Raw genomic sequence first — 17,968 nt, 5'->3', positions numbered from 1 at the left:
AACCAGATTTTGGGTTATTAGATGTGAGTACTCCGTAAACCATGTGAATATCCCAGATTCGGCATATCGTAAACTGAAGATCCAGTTTCAGGATTGTTATGCCCACGTGGAAAAGGCCGATCATTCGTCATTGAAATTATACGAGGTAGTGGACCTCAAGCTTTAATAACTCTCCATGACCCCGGATGTAATATCCATAAAATGTAGACGGAGTACTCCGTATAAATTTTTTTTTTTTGATTTTCTAGATGACATTGAATAGATTAAACATATTTTATATACCCCGTAAAATATAATCTAGAAAGACCCAAACTGCCAAGATGCACTAGTTTCCCACTAGTGCCAATTTGGCGTGTTTCATACTACGCCAAACCCAGATCCATGGGGTTTCAGGATGAGCCTTCTCCTCTTGATATCCTCCAATCAGATGTCATTTTGTTATTTGGGGATTGCCCCTAAAATGTTGAATGGTCCAATAGTATCAAGTCCACACATCACCCAGCCCACCGTTCACCCGTGCCGTTCGCATTTGTCCTTGACCTTCTAATAGATTTTCATTTGGAATACTCCCCTTTATTACACTCCACATCCCCTAAGCTGTAAATGTAATTTATACTGGAACTTAGAATTATTTTTCCGGAGAAAATAGAAAGTAGAAAGTAGAAAGTAGAACGTAGAAAGAAGAAAGAAAATCTTGAAATACCCTGTAAGAATAAATTATACACTAAGGTGGGAAGAGGCACACTCTCGAGCCTCTCATTTGCGTTCGTTTGACGCCGACTAAACATTCCAGGGCGGCTAAAATTAGAGCAAAGGCCACTGATTGGTCTTCATCTCCCCCCCATCTCCCTCTGGATCGGTCCCCTCTTTGTATTGTATGTTACCCTGAAGGAGATCTCTCAAAAAACCATACTCTTTTTTTTTTTCTCTACTTTGTACATCTATTCTCTCCTTCCAGTTCCCTGGAGGAACCTTTCACCTCTCTCTATTATTACTTTTCTTTAGGTTTGATTGTCATCTGGTATGTTTATCCTTTATTACTTCTCTGCTTTTCCCCTTGTGATTTGCATCAGATTAGTCTCAAAGCCCTTGCATTTTACTTGCCCTAGATTCAATCTAACGCTCTTCTCCATAGAGACCCATTTGCGCAGGTAGCAAGTGTATCTTCGATCTCGAATGCCATTCTAGCTCTTGAGAGCCGGATTGAGAGGAAACTTCCTTTCATAGTATCGACTCGGACAATGCCAGTGCAAACCAGTCAGCCGTCCTTTCCGGACTCATTTCCGTCTTTCATGTCGGTATTTGGTGGTCCCCTTCCACGATACAAAGAAGAAGCAAGCACAATCCACCCTCTTCAATACCCAACCCATGTCCCTGTCAACACACGTCTACTTCCTTCCCCCCACCGCGAAAGTGTTTCATCCATGACCTCGGCCTCGACCGAGTCCTCCCCGACCACAACCATCTCGCCCTTTGATTCGCCCGGCGGGGGCGATATCTCTCCGAGCTCCTCCCCGGAATCTCCATCTGCTATGTCTGTCTCATACCCAAAGTTCATGCCTTCCACACGGCCCATGGAACTTCCTCCGCGCCTTGCGCCAGTCGGTGAACCGCGCCTGTCGCACCCAACCCCTCATACGCGCCCAGACTCCCCAAACCGGCGGGCGCGTAACCTTAAGAACTTGTCATTGCGAATGCCGCCCCCATCTCAGTCTCGCCCGCCTATCGCTACTGCATCGATGGCGGAGACTTCAAAACAACACTTCGATGCCCTACCATCTCCCCTCCCGATCCCTTCCAAGAGCAGGCGACGCGCCAATCTCACCATCCAGACCCCCACTTTCAATAAACCATTATCTGGTATCACCGATTCCGTGCCCCCAACTCCATCCCTGCGTCACGCGGAATCCTCACCTTCCCTTCTAGCGATTACATCGCCCTCGTTCGCCCCACGGGGAGGTATGCAGCTTCCCCGGCTAATGTCACATCCTGGTATGCGCCGTTCGTCTAGCGCCTCTGAGGATGCGTCCCCTGTCAACTTGAAGCCGGTTGATGGATCGGGCTTTTCTCGCCGTGTTCTCCATGGTCTAGAAGAAGAAGATGACCACCCCGACTCGCGCGAGTCGACCCGCAAGAAGGATCGTGGCTACCCGGATGGGCCTATCCGGATTCACGACTCTGGTGTCTACCTGTATCTAGAGCCAACAGCAGAAGAAGCGTCCAAATTCGACGTGGTGATCAACGTCGCCAAAGAAGTGGTGAACCCGTTCAGTACCAGCAAGGAGGAGCGGAATGATACAGTGATGAGCACATGGCGGAACGCCTCCATGGCCTCGAAACGCTTCTCCCGCGGGGAGCCCCAGACCGCGATTTCGGAAATCTCCTTCAAGTCTGCTTGGGAATTCCAACCGTCGGATTCCGAGTCGCCAACCCCTACGACCTCAAGTCCTACAACTTCAGAACCGGAGTACCTTCATGTCGGTTGGGACCACAACTCTGAGATTCTCGAAGACCTGCTTCCGCTTTGTGAGCTGATTGATGACCGGATCGCTGAAGGAAAGAAAGTGCTCGTACATTGCCAGCTAGGTGCCAGCCGCTCAGCATCGCTGGTGATTGCCTACGGATTGTACAAAAACCGACACCTGGATTTCAACTCGATGTACGAAGCAGTCAAGGGACGCAGCCAGTGGGTCGGCCCGAATATGAGCCTCATCTACCAGCTCACGGACTTCCGCTCTAAATTGTTGCGGGGGTCTACGTCGAAGCCCCCACCCCAGGAGTGGTTCGTCCAAACCGGTCGACGAAGCTCAGAGCCTCAGGTTGCACGAGCTGAGCGCCCAGCGTCCAACGAATCAAACCGACCATCCTTCCGCGGACTCTCGCAGGCACCTTCAGTTAGCTGCCTCTCTATCCCAGAAACGACCTCGATGCGTCCCACTACGAGCGGCGACAGCAGTAGCTACACAAAATTCAAGTCCTACTCCCCCAAGCGGAGTCTGTCCCCCCGACCCCTCCCATTCCGACAGAAGTTTCAGTCCGTGGAACCTGCCTCGGGTCGGCCACGAGGGTTGCCGCGCAGCGTCAGCAGCTGTGACCCGCTCGTTCAAACACATGTATTTGTACGTGATGCGCCAGACTCCGGTGGCATGTTTTCTCCAAGGACGAACGAATTCTTCTCGCCAACTCCTTTGGCACCACCATCATTCCACCGGATTGATCGCTCCGCAGCCCTCTCTCCACCTCCGATCCCTCATACCATGCGACCTGCCGCCGAACCGGTAGACCCCCGCTCGCCTCCCTCCGGTGGCGATCCCCTGATCATGAGATCCATTGATGAATTCTTGTGATCTCTCCGCCTTGTGTCCTTTGAGACCAGGCTTAGAAACGATTCCATGACCCGACATATTTTTCCATGTCTCTTTCCTGATTTGAAGACCATTTGCTCAGCCACTCCCGGGGCCTCGTGCCCCCGGAGGTCAATGCAACCTTCTATTCTCACTTATTAATTTCTTCCACTCATCTCAATCAGATGACTGGCTTGATGATACTTATGACCAAAGCAGGCTTTGCTGTCGCTCATCGCAATTTTTTTTCCAACTTGCATACTTACTGCATATTTCTTTTTGTCATTTGAACCTACGGGTCCAACGCCATTACCGGCCACCATCGCTTGAACTTTTCTTTTTTTTTTACCACTGGCGTCTCGGGTGTCCAAAATGGACGAATTTTGATACCAAGGCCAGGCCTTGAAAGATGGAACAGATCTGTCTGCTTTCTTTCCGCTTGGTAACTGTAATATTATCGGGGGGTCCTATCTTTTTTGGGTTCCTTTTGCTTTGGCTTTTGTCTTTTGCTTGGTTGTTTCATGTTACTCTCCTATCTTTCCATCTTGCCGCACATACAAGGCCTTTGTCTCTATGCCTTTCTCTGTGTGTTCAACATGCGTGTGGTGATGCTACTTGGTTCCTCTTGGACCTCGTAGTATGCTTTATGGGTGAAAGATTGCATGATGAATACCCCTTTGCGCAGTCTCACAATAGAGTTCGATGTTAAGCTCCAATTGTTTCTCGTAAATCTGTAAACACAAAGCATCAAATCTAGTTCTAGTAGATCCAATCGTGGTTTCGGGCTGTTTGTTGATTAGAACGGAGATAGCGATAAGCCCCGGGAACACCCCGGGGCCTCCAACCCAAATTTTTCCTTGCGCATCCTCTCCGCGCTCGCGACAATGGCTGAAGAATCCCATCCTGCATACCTCTCGCCCAGCGAGCTGGGCACAAAAGACTAGTATGTGTTCTTTCCAGCCGCACCCTATTCTCTTATTCAACGCAAGGACGGGGAATCCATGAACCCCGCTCTGCCCCTCCATGTGTTGTATACAGCGAATCTACCACAGCGAAAGCAGCAATAGATCAATTGGTAGCCCGATTGATCTATAAATCTGCTTCTGATATCCAACCCTTCCAATCGCAAACTAACAATCCCAACCTAGCTGGGAATCATACTACGCCCGCACCCTAGCCCACATCTCGCACGAAGCTCCCAAAGACCCCAATGCCAATGACAAAGACCAAAATGATGACGATGTCGCATCCACCACCTCCGACCTAAACGAAGAAGATGACCCTGGCACATCCTGGTTCTCTGAACACAACGCCCCGCAAAAAGTCCTTCATTTCCTCACGCGCAAGTCCTTCCCCTTGTCGCCGCGCAATACAGTGCACAAGAAAGGATCCCGCCAGCCAAGTGTTTTAGATCTTGGGACTGGGAATGGGAGTATGCTTGCGCTGCTTAGGAAGAGGGGTGGGTACACGGGACGTCTTGTTGGTGTCGATTACTCGCGTCAGAGTGTTGAGCTTGCGAGGGAGTTGCAGCGTGTGAGAGGGCATTCGGCTTATCGGAGTGACTCTGAGGATGAGGATGAGTCTGATGATGAAGAGGATACAGAGGGAGAGGTCGAGACTGAGGCTGGATCTAATGACTTGTCGGGACAAGAAACATCCATCCAGTTTGAGGAGTGGGATATCCTCGGTTCTAAGGCTCTTCTTTCTGAGACCGGTCTAGAGGTATCACCCTCTTCTACCGAGGAGGAAACACTCCCCTGGTTCCCATACCAGGAAGGCGGCTTCGACATCGTGCTCGACAAGGGGACGTTCGATGCTGTCTCGCTAGCTGATGATGCGAAGACCACACGTGTCTGTGAGAGATACCCTGATATCGCACGGCGTTTAGTGCGACGCGGTGGGTTCTTGATGGTAACTACCTGTAACTGGACTGAGGAAGAGCTGGTGCATTGGTTCACTGGTGATCGGACGAGTGGGGATCGGTTGGCGGTTTGGGGCCGTGTTGAGTATCCCCGGTTCCGCTTTGGAGGTCATGAGGGACAGGGTGTTTGTACGGTGTGTTTTCAGAGACTTGGAGATGCTTGATACTTGAGTGGATCTGCAGAATATCATGCGAACCATGCGAACTATACCCCTAAGCAAAATGGAATGCAGATAGCCAGTATAGAAATGCTGAATATAATCCTGAAACATTCCAATCATTCCAAGGCAGAATTCTCTATTTTATTCTCATCTATTTATACTCATCGTCTTATCATGCAAGGGAAATGATAGATCGCTCAAAAATGCACTGAATACCATCATCAAAACCACAACCCACAATTTACTCCCCCTTCCTCTTCAAAAGAGCAATAACACACCACCTCTTCTGATTCTCCGTACCCTCCCCTTCCCTAACCGGAATCCACTCCCTACGAATCTCACCCCCATCCTCCAGCCTCGCAATCAAATCCCTCTCATAAATCCTCTCAATCACGAACCCATGCTTAACAACCGTCTCAAAGAACCCAGCAACAATCGCTCGCCCCGTATGGAACCCGGCAACAACCCACACCTTTCCACCGGGCGAAAGGAACCACTGCATCGTGCGTGCGAGATTTTCATGCTGCGAGCGCATCCAGAAACAATCCGCCGCGACAATGCGCGTATAGACACCCTTATTCGCCGTAGAGAACGAGTCATCTAACACACCCCATTCGTGCGGCTGAATTGACACTTGACTCGCGAGCTCAGGCGTGCGCTTGGCTAGATTGTGCTTTATATTGGAAGCGATTGCGCCGCTAAGCGCGGGGGAGGAGGGGTGGTCAGTTGCCGTGACCATTGAGGCGTTGGCTAGGGCACAGATTACAGATGGGAGGGCGGCGCCTATATATAACATGAATGGGTTAGTTTATATTTAGGTTAGGGTTGAGGGGTACAGTATGAACTGTGCCGGATGCGAAAAACGCGAAATGCCACTTACCAGCGCCCAACTCGAGCACACTCTCACCCTCGACACTCCACAACTCCCGGTTTTCTTTCTGGGCTTCTGTCTCCGTTTCACCTGGTGCTATAGGCGTATCCGCTTCCTCGACACCCTCTGCAACGACCATCGCCGCGCTCCAGAGGAAATGCGCAAAGAGCTTTCGTCCCTCGTCGACTTGGTTCACTGAGCCATCTGGCTTGGCTAGGCCTGCGGCGATTTCTTCGGAGCGTTTCTGGCTTGAGCTTGGGTAGCTGGGAACCATGATGTTGAGGTCGCCATAGCGCGGGGAGCTGTAGAGGAGGTGTTGGCCTGGGTCGCCGTGGAAGGATGGTGCGTCGTCTGGGAAGAGGTGGGGGAGGAATGCACCGAAGACATCTTCGGGTTCTTCATCGGGTTCGCTGTTGGCGTCTTGGTTTTGAAATTCGGGTGTTGGGGCGCTGGGTGTGTTGGTGGGGTAGTTGCGGCGGGGGAGGGGTCGTAGACGTGAATGAAGCATAGTTGCGGTTTGTATGGGATTCGTCGAGTTGTTTATGGGATGCGATGGATTATGCAAGTAGACTTCGAAAGTTTGGGAAAAGTCAATTGACCTATTACGTGAGGGTATTGCGACCGGGATCCATGGGTCTGATCTTTATCTCTTATCTCTAATGAAGATTTCAATTCCTAAAAATTATGTATGTTTGCACTTTTTGCATTATCGGGCATCTATTAGGTAAGATTCCCTCTACCTCGGAGCTTCAGCCCTGGGGGTCCGACCACGTCATTGCGAACCACAAAACTGGAGAATAATGATGGAGCATGAATCCTAATATTATTTCACTTATTGATGTTGAAATTCTGAGGATAAAACCATTGAGAAATAAATTCAACAGCTACGGCACCTCCCGGCTCTAATACTTGGATCGACAATGATCCGACTTTCTAATCCAATAATACCGACAAGAAGAATGCCCCGATGTCTCAGCCGCAGGTCAAGAATGGCGGGCCAGGAACCTTGGGAATGTGCCAGAAACAAGTAAGATCAGGGGGGTCAATGGTATATTACAGGGGCCCTGAAGGGCGCCAAAAATAATTCCGCGCAAGTGCTCGTGCGCAACAGGGTAGTGTGACGCTCGGAGTAATGATCCTCTCTTGCAGACGTTAGCGTGCGAGATGGCGCGACCTGATCGTTGGAATATGGTGACCCCAGCGATTACCTAACTGACACCCCGGGCCCCGGGGGCCCGGGCCACGGGTAACCAGGAATGGGTGCCTTGGACTGGTTAGATAAGCCACAATTCCCAGAGCAAAAATGATGTGCGATGTACCTTCGTGTACGGAGTATACGGAGTCATGTACGAAGTTCATTAGGGAGGGGAACAGGTTTAATTATATAAACTATATCCGGGTTAGTTAACTATCTGGGTATCAGGTGATTCTCTTGACTAAGCCCACCTAATGACATCATTGGCTCCACCACATCCACTGGCTTCTAAGCACTAGACCGGTCGATGCTATGCAGGTGATCTGGTCGATACATAGGAAACTGGTACTTTCCAAGTCACTAGTTTAGGCTCTTACGGTCTTCTCCTATCAATACATAGTCGTCATGACCCGGGTGGGAACTAAGTAACTTGATTGGTACTTGGACTCAGTGTCCAGCTGTTCTATCTTGTGACCTTGATCGTCAGGCAACTGGACTTTTTTTTTTTTTTTTTTTAAAGTGTTTACTCCGTACATCTATTGCAATGCTGTTGCAATCTAACTTGGAATATGGATTCAAGTGGGAATGGGATTTCTCTTTTATAAGCCTGGAGCCTGGACCCATGGCACTACCTTTCCCCTGGAACGCCATCCGAGCGCCAGGTATTAAGACATTTTTTTTAAAAAAAAAAAAAAAAAAAGATTATGCCCAACATTCGCCATCAACTAGTAGTGGAATTCGCTAGAATTCAAAGGGTTGACATTATACCGTCTTTCAGATAAGTGGATCCACCCTGCTATCAGCATTAGAGTCATTGCGACACACACATTTATAACACATAATAAGAGTATAAAGGGCATATAGAAATATAACATATAGATAAAATATCTAAAGGCATATATATCAAAATATATTAGCAAATAAAATACCAAAGCCGTATGTGTGACCGGTGATCGTCTCCCCCCGCATGCTCAAAGGGAAAGGCCCCCGCAAACCTGAGCGATTTTGGCTCATACCGGCCCTGACTCTCCTTCTTTCTCTTTTTTTTCCCCTTCCACCTTTCTTTTTTGGATTCCCTCACCCTTTTTTTTTTCTTATTCACTTTTCATTCTCTCTTCTCGCATTCATTGCTCTCTACCTATACATCTTTCGGAACTCCGCCTTATTTCATCTTCCCTGAATTGAGGGCAACTCGTGTCCTAGAGGATCGTCAATTCCATTGGAAGCTTCCTCTTAAATTTTTTTTTTTACCATGGCCTCATTCAAGGTAGGTCTTCCAGCATCGCATTTCCGCCTGACACTTTTTTATTTTTTTTGGACCATACTAATGTATCGGCCTCTTTTGGCCATTCACAGGAATTATCCATGTCACGTCCTCTCCCCAATACTAGCCAGCGGCATCAACACGCGCATTCGATCTCTCTAGGTGCCCTCAATCCAAACCACCGGGTAACTCGCCGAAAGAGTGTCACCACCGCCGCTGCCAATGCTGCCGCCGCAGTCGCTGCCTCCATGGAGGACGGGGAGGCCACCTCGCTCCCCATGGGTGTGCACCGCCGCAGCCTCGCAGGCCGCAAGGGACTGGAGTCCGGCTCCATCGGCAACGTATCGGGCTTCAGCTCCTACCTCTCCCGCAGCATCAATAGTCCCAGTCAGGAATCACCGGTCGCCCGCAAAGCTTCTCCGGGCTCGGACCACTCCGATGGCAAGCCCAAGAACCGAAACCGCCGAGCCAGCGAAGGTGCCCAACTCAAGACCGAAGGGAAGCGTGCCTCGACGGCCATACGTTGCGATCGCTGCGGGAAAGGGTATAAGCATGGCAGCTGCTTGTCTAAGCATATGTGTGTATCCCCCCTACCGCTCGGCCGTCTTCCTCTAGCTCGATCGGGAACATGCACCACGTCGGCTCTGTGCAGGTCGCCCTCGTGGTTCTTCAATTCCCCCTTCGTCACCCTCCCCCTTTCTTCCATCCCTTTCAGCAGCATTTGATTGACGTGTTTTTTTTTTCCGTGGTATCTTAGGTGGGAACACGACCCAGCATGGTCCGTTACTTCGAAGCTTCTCATCTCCAAGCACCAGCAGGTCCAACTGCTGGAGGCCGCCTCCGTTTTGGTCACCATGAACCACGATGACCCACCCGATGAGTCCGCCGAGTTAGAGTCGGAATTGTCGTCTGGTTCGCCGGACGCCCTGTCAGAAATGCGAGATGGCATCAGTTCTACTGAAACCACGCCGCCCCCAATGGATTCGGAGGAAGACGACGACTTCGAGATGTCGGGTATGCCGGCACAGTGGGCCAAACGCCCCAGCGTTAGCAACGCCTCCGCTTTCTCTCGCTCCTACCAGTCCATTCCCTCCAGCTCGTACAACGAAAGTGCTCCGCTGCACTCCCCTACGTTCTCCCACTTCCGCCACTCGAGCATCGACACCCGTCCCTCGACGGCGGACACACGGTTACACGAGGATGATGAGGCGGATCTTGCTGCGGCCATCGGCCTGTGCAATTTCGGAACTCCTCGCACGGGGCCTGTTTCCATGACCCCCGACGTGCCACCGGTGCCTCCACTGCCGGCGCGCTACTTGGACTCAAACAGCCACCCAAGCAACCAGGGTCTCTTCTCCCCTCAATCGCGCCCCACGGAGGAGGCCGCTCGCCGAGACTCCGAGGCCAACATCTTCCTGGCCCGATCGCTCAACCCGTCGCTGTCGTACAAGGTGTCGGATGAGCGTGAGGTTCGGACTACTGGTGGTGAGGATGCCCAGAAATCCCGTCAACGTCGCAACGCCGATGTAGACTTTGGCAACCGCTCCGCACCGGTCGATGACGACGATGGCGGTGTCTTTGGCCACATGGAAGAGTAAATCTCCCAGTAGCCTCCGCATCCGCGCGCCTCCGAGCCAGTTCTTAGGTCAAATCGGCTCATGTCGAACGACCCCCCTTCACGATTCTCATGTACGAGCTTGAGCGAATTTTTTGAACCTTCTTGTTTACATGTTTACAACCACTCCAGATGGAGATCAGAGCCAATGTCCAATAATCGTGCAGATGCTCTTTTCTCAATGGAGTGTTCCACAATTCTCGGGACCTTTTTTTTCACTACCTTTTGAGATCCCATGTATCAATCATGTCTCCTTGGCCCGCTTTGTGCTTTTTTTCTTTGCGTTTTGTTTTGCGGCTTATTCTGGAAACCCCCATAAATGGCCTACTCAGTATGGCCGGCGCATTACTTATTATCCCCATCAAATACTTATATCCATAGGGGCATGACACACTTTCATGTCCTCTATGCTTCTCGTTTTGTCATTTTCTGTTCTGTTTTGGCCTCTCACCTCGCACATATATACCAAACCCACAAATTCTACGATCCGCTTCCCTACTTCTCCCACATGTGTATCTCGTCCGTTCTTTTCCCTACGTCTCCTTTCCCAATCTCTTCTATATCTCTCACCTATGGTCTCTCACTCTTATGTGAACTCAATTGACCCTCGGACGGGGCATACAATGAATATATCTCATGAACCTATATTGTTCTAGAATGTAGATCCTTATGTCATTTCTATATCTGCGTACCTGTACATCATAAGCGGGGAATCATTGACCCACTACGGGGTAAAGGTCCATCTTTTTTTTTTGTGGAATCTGTATTTCGTCATAGATGAATACGTAGGATAAAACAAAAGGGGTTGAATGTGTGACGAGCTGGTCCGGATAGAAACTAGTATAGGTGTTAATCTCTTTTGGGGAGATTATGCCGTTGTCTCTTTCTGACCAGCTACAGTATGAGACATATTTCTCCTCGCTGATGATTCAATTGTGTCCCAATGCCTTATGTAGGTGTTGGGATATGTCTAGCTTGGCATCCATGTGGCATCTACTGATCCTAGGTCAATATATGTAGATCTATCATTCTTTCTTCCTTCAATCGGAAAGGTTTCATCCCAGATAACGGTGAAACAATGTCAATTGGCATGGTCTCAACTGATTGGTGAGGTTCAATAGCCAGTTGAGGAAACCGTCTCCTGTTTGAGATGTAAGTTGAATGGCAACTGAAAGCCTAGGCAAAGAAGTTCCATGCTAGTCATCTTCTAGTCATCTTCTAGTCACCGGGAGTGTATATCAGCATCGCAGGTCGTGACACAGAGCTCGAGTTTGAAACATAGAAGCAGAGATCATACTCAGAGATTACAATCGAGAGGATACAATAAGAGACAGTTGTAAGAGTGTTAGATGTGAGACCTAAAGCAATCGTATATACTATGTATGGACTGTCGAACTATAAGCATACTTGATGAGCTATTTCAGAAAGCAACCAAGGAATTGACAATAAGTATAAAAGAGCAAAAGCAGAAAAAAGGAAAGGGTATTAGCAGTCATTTGGATTAGCAGCCGCCACCTCCACCACCACAACCCCCTCCTCCTCCTCCACCTCCTCCTCCGCAACCACCGCCGCCGCCGCCGCCGCCATCTAAATAATCAAAGTCAGTATGTAATTCCGTCTGTCAAATGCAATGAAGGAGACTTACCACCACCACCTCCACCACTGGATCCTCCGCATGCGCCACTGCCTATATAGGAAACACATCAGCATCCATTGTAGTATACCGGAGTTCATAAAAAGACTTACTACACCCTCCATTACCACTGCCTCCCGCGCAGCTACCTGCAGCTGCAGCACCGCCTTTTGAAAAGTCAGTTTCACTAATGCTTCTAGAAGGGTGTAGGAAGAACTTACCACATGTGCCAGCACAACAGTTCCCAGCGGCGCCTGCAGTAACATTCATGCAGCCAGGGTTACTTGCGTAAGAATCACAGTTGATGGATGGGTCCATCATGTACGGTCCATAGTATGGCATCATAATAGGGTACCCATATGCATAAGGCATGTAGTATGGATAAACGTCGCCCTGATTATTAGATGATTTGGAGTCGGATCGATGACGGCCACGCTTCTCAGCACGCCGGGCGGCCTTTCGGTAGTTGCTCTGTAGACGTATGTGTTTCAGAGCGCCAGCCCTCTCAGCCGGGTTGTACAGGTTTGTTGGCCGGACAGCGTTGTGTGAAGAGATATGTGGGTTCTTGTTTGGGTCGGACGAGATATCGGGGCGATCGTGCAAGAGGTCTGCAGCGTCTCGGGCCCGAGAGGCTGAGCCAACAGTGATCAACCGGTCATACAGGTCTGGCGTTCGTGTCGCCTCGCAGTACCAGCAGGTGCATTCGCTGTATATGCCGCCGTCGGTGGCACGGCGGTACATTTTGCTGGTCCAGGCGAAGCCATCGGAGAGTTTTCCCTCGTCGACCTTGTCGTCGTGGTCAATAAACACGCGAAGGCCACTTCTTGTTAGCTTCGACGTGCTGTGTTCGTAGTACCGCAATGGGCTGAGTTGGTGTGTGTGCCAGGCCAAGTCGACATCCAGCGTGGGCACGGCCATGTTCCTTGGGTTGTCCATCATGATCTGGAAGAACACTTCGTACTTTTTAATCAGCCGGTCCATGGTGTTGAAAACTGTTGGCGAGTGCAGCCAGTCGATTTGGTCCATTTTATCCACGAAGGTGCCTTGTCTGATCACAGCACCCACAAGGTCTAGCGCGAAGGGACCGAGATTCTCCCAGTATCGAGACATCATTCGTCGGAAGTGGATCTTCTCGGCAGGCCGGATACTACTATTGGTGACACCATGCGCAGCCATCAAAATCTTTCTATCGTGTAGCTTGGTCTCAAGATGCTCCTTCAGACGGACGACGTTCTGACACCAATCCACTCGGCCATCGGTAAATTCCATCAAGTCCTTTCCAGCAGCCTGGACAATTCGTGTGGGGAATAGCATATACCGGAGGGCCCGATGATTGATCTTAGCAGTTGGGCCCTCGGGAATTCCATGAATGTTGGTGAACGCCCCGGGCATGGGGAGGCCATCGTAAAGAGTTGCTGCAAGGTCTTTTCGGAACTTTGCAACCTTAAGCCGGCCATGGTCGATTATGTGTTGACAGCCGGCGCATTTCACCTCAAATGAATTATCGGCGTAGCCATTGCCAAGTTTGAACGCATTGGAAACAGTGGCCCCAAAGTAAGCATCTGTCCACGGGACAGCGCTCACTTTTTGGCAATACGTGCAGTTGACTTCCTTGGTTGGCGGGTCGTCTAGATTATTCCACTTGAAATCCAGTTTCTGCTCGAACTGATTCTTGGCTTGTTCGGAAACTGTATACTCCATCGTGTTGTTGTTGATGCAGCGATCTATCACTTCCCATGGAAATCCTGTTGCCCAGGTGCTTATCTTACCGTATCGAATGCAATCCTCAAGGAAGTTTCGGGGATTCAACGAATGAGCATGCCAGACCATCAGAATGTCTATAGAGTAATTAGCCAATCGCCTTTCTGGCCTTGGAATTAACACACTTGCCTAGCGGGGGTAGATTGTCCGTGCTCCATGCAACTATAGTATCACAATTAAGGATGTTTTCATAGCCGATATACTCCAAATCATCGATAGTTGCCATCGGCCTTGACCGGGGAAGGCCAATAGACCACCACTTGGCGTATCGATCGACCGCACGCGCTGTATATACAGCCCAGCGCTTTTCGCGAATACGAGCCCGCGCTTCATTCAGTGAATCCGAGAATCTTTCAGCTTCGGCATCGTTGATACCAAAGAGGCCATCATCACTAGAGATAGTATCTCGCAGGTCTGCGAGCACAGCTAAAAACTTGAGATGTGCAACGCACTGATCGCGAGTGACAGTAGTCGAAGAAGATGTAGGGGGACCCAGATTCAACCGTGGCAGTTCTAGTGGCGGTTGCTCATCCTTGTCGATCGAATAGGAAGGTGGTCGCCCACTGGAAGACTCGCCGATGGCTTCCGATTGATTGGGTGCGTCTTTGGGTTTTTTCTCCGTTGACACGCCCATGTTGGCGTTTGATAAAGGTAGTATGTAGAGAAGTGTAAGTTGCTGAGTCCGACAGGTGTGGTCGGGTAACCCTTTATATCAGTTGAATACCAGGTATCTCATTCGTATCTGAGTACACTCAGATAAAGACAAGTCAGCATGGGGCGTTCAACCTCCTGATCTTTAGCCCAAGATGGACAAGATAGACGAGATGGAATGATGACGATAGCCACTAATTGTCCTGAATAGTCGAAACCTAAACCACATTTAGCCAAGTCTCGGAACACAAAGCTTTTACGAAAGTAGTGAATGGCTTCATTTACTTTCCAAGCCAATAATATGAAAACGTCTTTTCCAATCTCATACTAGATTGGATACAAAATGGTATGGCGGAGCCGGGCGCGATTGCACTGCCTTGCTGCCTTGGTGGCTTTTGTTCGCCCAAGGCTTACTTCTGCTGATCAAGTGTGGAGATTCACTGTATCCTGTACAAATGACTTTCTAGTGTCTTTCTAGTGTCTTTTTTTCATATGCTTGTACTTACCTATGCAACTTATGAAAATCAATATGGAAATACTCTAAATGTACAGCCCATCTACTGTCACGTGGGATATGGAACCATAGTTAGTCACGTGGTATGCCCCTCTGCGCTGACTCATCGATATTCCGGGAAGAAGTGCGCTCACTGAGTGAGAAACCGAAGAAAGTTGAGACGGTTTTTTTAGAGAAAGAGGAAAAAGAAAGAACCGAACCAAATTGTACTACCTGGATCAATATTCAACTCCTGTGTCTGTGAATCCGTCCGAAGCTCTCTCGCCGTCCGAAACCGAGATCTCGATCAGCAAAAACGTCATTCAGCCTGGCTTCTCTCGGGCGATCGAACGGCATCGGAGAGGGCCAGGCCCAAACTCTTGAACCGATCGCAAGCATTGATAATGCTCCTGTTGGCACCAGCCCCGTAATGGCGGGTGTAAATCAGTTACCTGTCTCAGTTGCCGCCGACGGTGTGCATGGTCGCAAACGCAATATGACAATTGCGGGGATCGACAGTTCTCCGGGGAGTATGGAGGATATGGATGACAATGATGCGCGCGAGGAAAAGAGACGTCAGCCAGTGAAGCGCGCTTGCAATGAATGTCGACAACAGAAAGTAGGTTTAGCATATTATCGCAAAGTTCTTGCGATCCTCCAGTTTGACTAACCTTTTCGGATTGCGACAGCTCCGATGCGATGTGATTCAAGACCCATGGACCGATTGTTCGCGATGCCGTCGACTGAGGCTCGATTGTAAAATTGAGTCCAACTTCAAGCGTGTTGGGAAGCGCAGCCGCAATGCGGAAATGGAGAGGGAAATAATGGAGCTTAGGAAGCAGATTGCTACTGGCCAACCTGTCCCTGGAATGTCACAGCAACGAGCATTGACTGCAGGACAACTGACACCCAAGCAAGAATCGAGTCAAGTCAGTCCCGCAGTCTATCAAACCCCATCGGCCATGTCCGCAGACCAGTACATGGGATCTCAAGAAGCTGTGGCGTCCCTCCTGGACCTTCGTTCGGGTTTCGACAGTACCAACTTCATGAGGAATGGCGGACAAATCAGACGAATTGAGGATGTTATGGTTGTTCCCGAAAAAGTGGCGGAACTGTTTAATATGTGAGTTCTAATCTGTCAAGTCTGTTATTGGTCCTAATTTGTTCCTGTCAGATTCTTCACATACTACCACCCTTTCCTCCCATTCTTGGATCGAAATCAGTCTCCCGAGGATTATCATAGCTCCTCTTCGTTACTTTTCTGGATAATCATCAGTGTTGGTGCACGACGCTATCAAGGCGATTCGAATTTGTTGAATTCCCTTGCTGGTCCTGTCACCCGGCTGGTCTGGAGCACTCTAGCAGATATCCCCCAAAGCTACCATGTTGTGAAGGCTCTCGCTCTACTATGCTCATGGCCGTTCCCGACAAGCAGCACCTCAACAGATCCGACCTTCATGCTATGTGGAATGATGGTACAGGTTGCCATGCAGCTTGGTCTCCACCGGCCTTCTCACACCCAGGACTTTAGCAAATTCCGAGTGGAACTGATCGAGGATGAATTGAGAGATAAGGTGCGAACTTGGGCGATTTGCAATATTGTTGCTCAAAGGTATGTACAAACCCATAGTCAATTGCTGCTCGCCTTTGTCTCATGTTTTAATTTGCAGAGTTTCTACCGGCTATGGACAGCCATCATCTACTCTTTACGACTGGACATTGTCCTCGAGCGATTCGCTAGACCCGAACTTCAAGCTTCCTGAAGATATAAGGCCAAGATTGGAGATCGAAAAGTTTTGTGACAGAGTCACCCGAGCACTTTACACAAATCGACGTGATCCCGTTGGCTTAACCAGCGACCATGAACGCTCAACAATGATTTCCTTCTTGTCGCGAGACTTTGACGAGTTGGAAGAGCAACTCAAACTGCAGAATGACTGTAAGCTTCCGAACTTCAAGTGGGAATATATGGGATGCATGACTAACGATGCCAGGTATTACTGACTTGTTCCTCCGTGCTGCTAACCTTCATTTGCACCTTTCGGCATTCTTTGATGAGCCAACCACTAAGAATTACCGCGAACGCCTCTTATCTCTGTATGTCGCGACGACATCATTCCTCGAAGTTGTCCTGAACCTCGAGACCGATGTTGGCCCAGTTCTCTCTTACACCCCATACTATGTCTATCAGATGATGGTTGCCGCCGGTTGCACTCTTCTGAAGCTGTGCAAGAGCTTCTTCGCTTCTCACATAGATATGGAATACACCAAACACCTATTCAACCGTACAATCTGGGCCATTCGCGGGGTGTCAGCGTCCAGCAATGACCTGCCCGAACGGCTTGCTGAAGTGTTGGCTCAGATGTGGAGATTGGGAGGAGCGACTCAACGGTCTAACAACAGTACCGATGTTGACGACTCCCTGCGCCTCAAAGTACGCTGCCGAATGAGCATGTCCCTCTTATTCGACTCTGTATGGCGTTGGCGGGAGGATGCCAGGACCAAGGGCCGAAACATTGAAGGTCAGTATCCCTTCACAAGCTCAGGTATAAATGCGTCTCTAACCTTTGATTCTAGCCTATCTGAAAAATCCAACAAATCCTGATTCGGCAGCCGATTCTTCGGGCACCTCATCTGTCGGGCCTGTACACACATCTACAATAACACCTGGAATCTCAGGGAACGATCCAAGTCTTGCCCCGGCTCCCCTACTATCCCAGGCTAGTCTTGGAATTCAACCATCCACAACCCAAGCTACCGGACTTCCAAGTGGCTTCATTGAGCCTAATTACGAAGTCTTCGATCCGTTGAACTGGCTGCTTGATGGCTTGGTAGACTTGCCTTATTCATATTCCACAATGGGTGGGATAGAATCCCAGGGCATCGTATAGATTGGCCTGCCTAATAATTACTTGGCGTTATGGCTTTCTTTTTGTTCTTTTTCCCAAGGTTGCAGGCGTGGCTTGCATTGTCTTGTATCATTATACCACACATTTTATCGCTGATACTTCCCAGTGAGTTTATGTTCTTTTCATATCCGTCTATATTTCTTATGGGTT

The 17,968-nt window shown here is 49.5% G+C and overlaps 6 protein-coding genes across 6 annotated transcripts; 4 read left to right on the top strand and 2 right to left on the bottom strand.

The window, feature by feature from the left end:
- Positions 1-1,241: 1,241 nt before the first annotated feature.
- On the top strand, positions 1,242-3,347 carry dspD (putative protein-tyrosine phosphatase; the record flags this gene model as incomplete). Its single annotated transcript, XM_056720578.1, has 1 exon — positions 1,242-3,347. One exon carries the CDS (start codon positions 1,242-1,244, stop codon positions 3,345-3,347), a length of 2,106 nt encoding a protein of 701 aa, XP_056584713.1.
- An 881-nt stretch (positions 3,348-4,228) lies between these two features.
- Positions 4,229-5,429, top strand: N7517_002847 (putative S-adenosylmethionine-dependent methyltransferase; the record flags this gene model as incomplete). Its single annotated transcript, XM_056720577.1, has 2 exons — positions 4,229-4,287; positions 4,493-5,429. The coding sequence occupies 2 exons, from the start codon at positions 4,229-4,231 to the stop codon at positions 5,427-5,429; spliced, it is 996 nt and encodes a 331-aa protein (XP_056584712.1).
- Positions 5,430-5,667: 238 nt separating this feature from the next.
- Positions 5,668-6,805, bottom strand: N7517_002846 (putative nicotinamide N-methyltransferase; the record flags this gene model as incomplete). Its single annotated transcript, XM_056720576.1, has 2 exons — positions 5,668-6,209; positions 6,307-6,805. The coding sequence occupies 2 exons, from the start codon at positions 6,803-6,805 to the stop codon at positions 5,668-5,670; spliced, it is 1,041 nt and encodes a 346-aa protein (XP_056584711.1).
- Positions 6,806-8,744: 1,939 nt separating this feature from the next.
- On the top strand, positions 8,745-10,354 carry N7517_002845 (putative C2H2 finger domain protein; the record flags this gene model as incomplete). Its single annotated transcript, XM_056720575.1, has 3 exons — positions 8,745-8,759; positions 8,849-9,333; positions 9,514-10,354. The coding sequence occupies 3 exons, from the start codon at positions 8,745-8,747 to the stop codon at positions 10,352-10,354; spliced, it is 1,341 nt and encodes a 446-aa protein (XP_056584710.1).
- Positions 10,355-11,856: 1,502 nt separating this feature from the next.
- On the bottom strand, positions 11,857-14,399 carry N7517_002844 (uncharacterized protein; the record flags this gene model as incomplete). Its single annotated transcript, XM_056720574.1, has 5 exons — positions 11,857-11,958; positions 12,017-12,058; positions 12,118-12,149; positions 12,226-13,842; positions 13,940-14,399. The coding sequence occupies 5 exons, from the start codon at positions 14,397-14,399 to the stop codon at positions 11,857-11,859; spliced, it is 2,253 nt and encodes a 750-aa protein (XP_056584709.1).
- Positions 14,400-15,339: 940 nt separating this feature from the next.
- Positions 15,340-17,800, top strand: N7517_002843 (putative C6 transcription factor (Leu3); the record flags this gene model as incomplete). Its single annotated transcript, XM_056720573.1, has 6 exons — positions 15,340-15,528; positions 15,599-16,032; positions 16,084-16,521; positions 16,580-16,848; positions 16,904-17,431; positions 17,487-17,800. The coding sequence occupies 6 exons, from the start codon at positions 15,340-15,342 to the stop codon at positions 17,798-17,800; spliced, it is 2,172 nt and encodes a 723-aa protein (XP_056584708.1).
- Positions 17,801-17,968: the final 168 nt, after the last annotated feature.

Source organism: Penicillium concentricum (assembly GCF_028827145.1).
Source record: "Penicillium concentricum strain IBT 3081 chromosome Unknown utg000001l_segment0_segment0, whole genome shotgun sequence".
Classification (NCBI taxonomy): Eukaryota; Fungi; Ascomycota; class Eurotiomycetes; order Eurotiales; family Aspergillaceae; genus Penicillium; species Penicillium concentricum.
The sequence above is the reverse complement of the archived record's forward strand: the minus strand, read 5'-3'. Positions and strand labels throughout refer to the sequence as shown.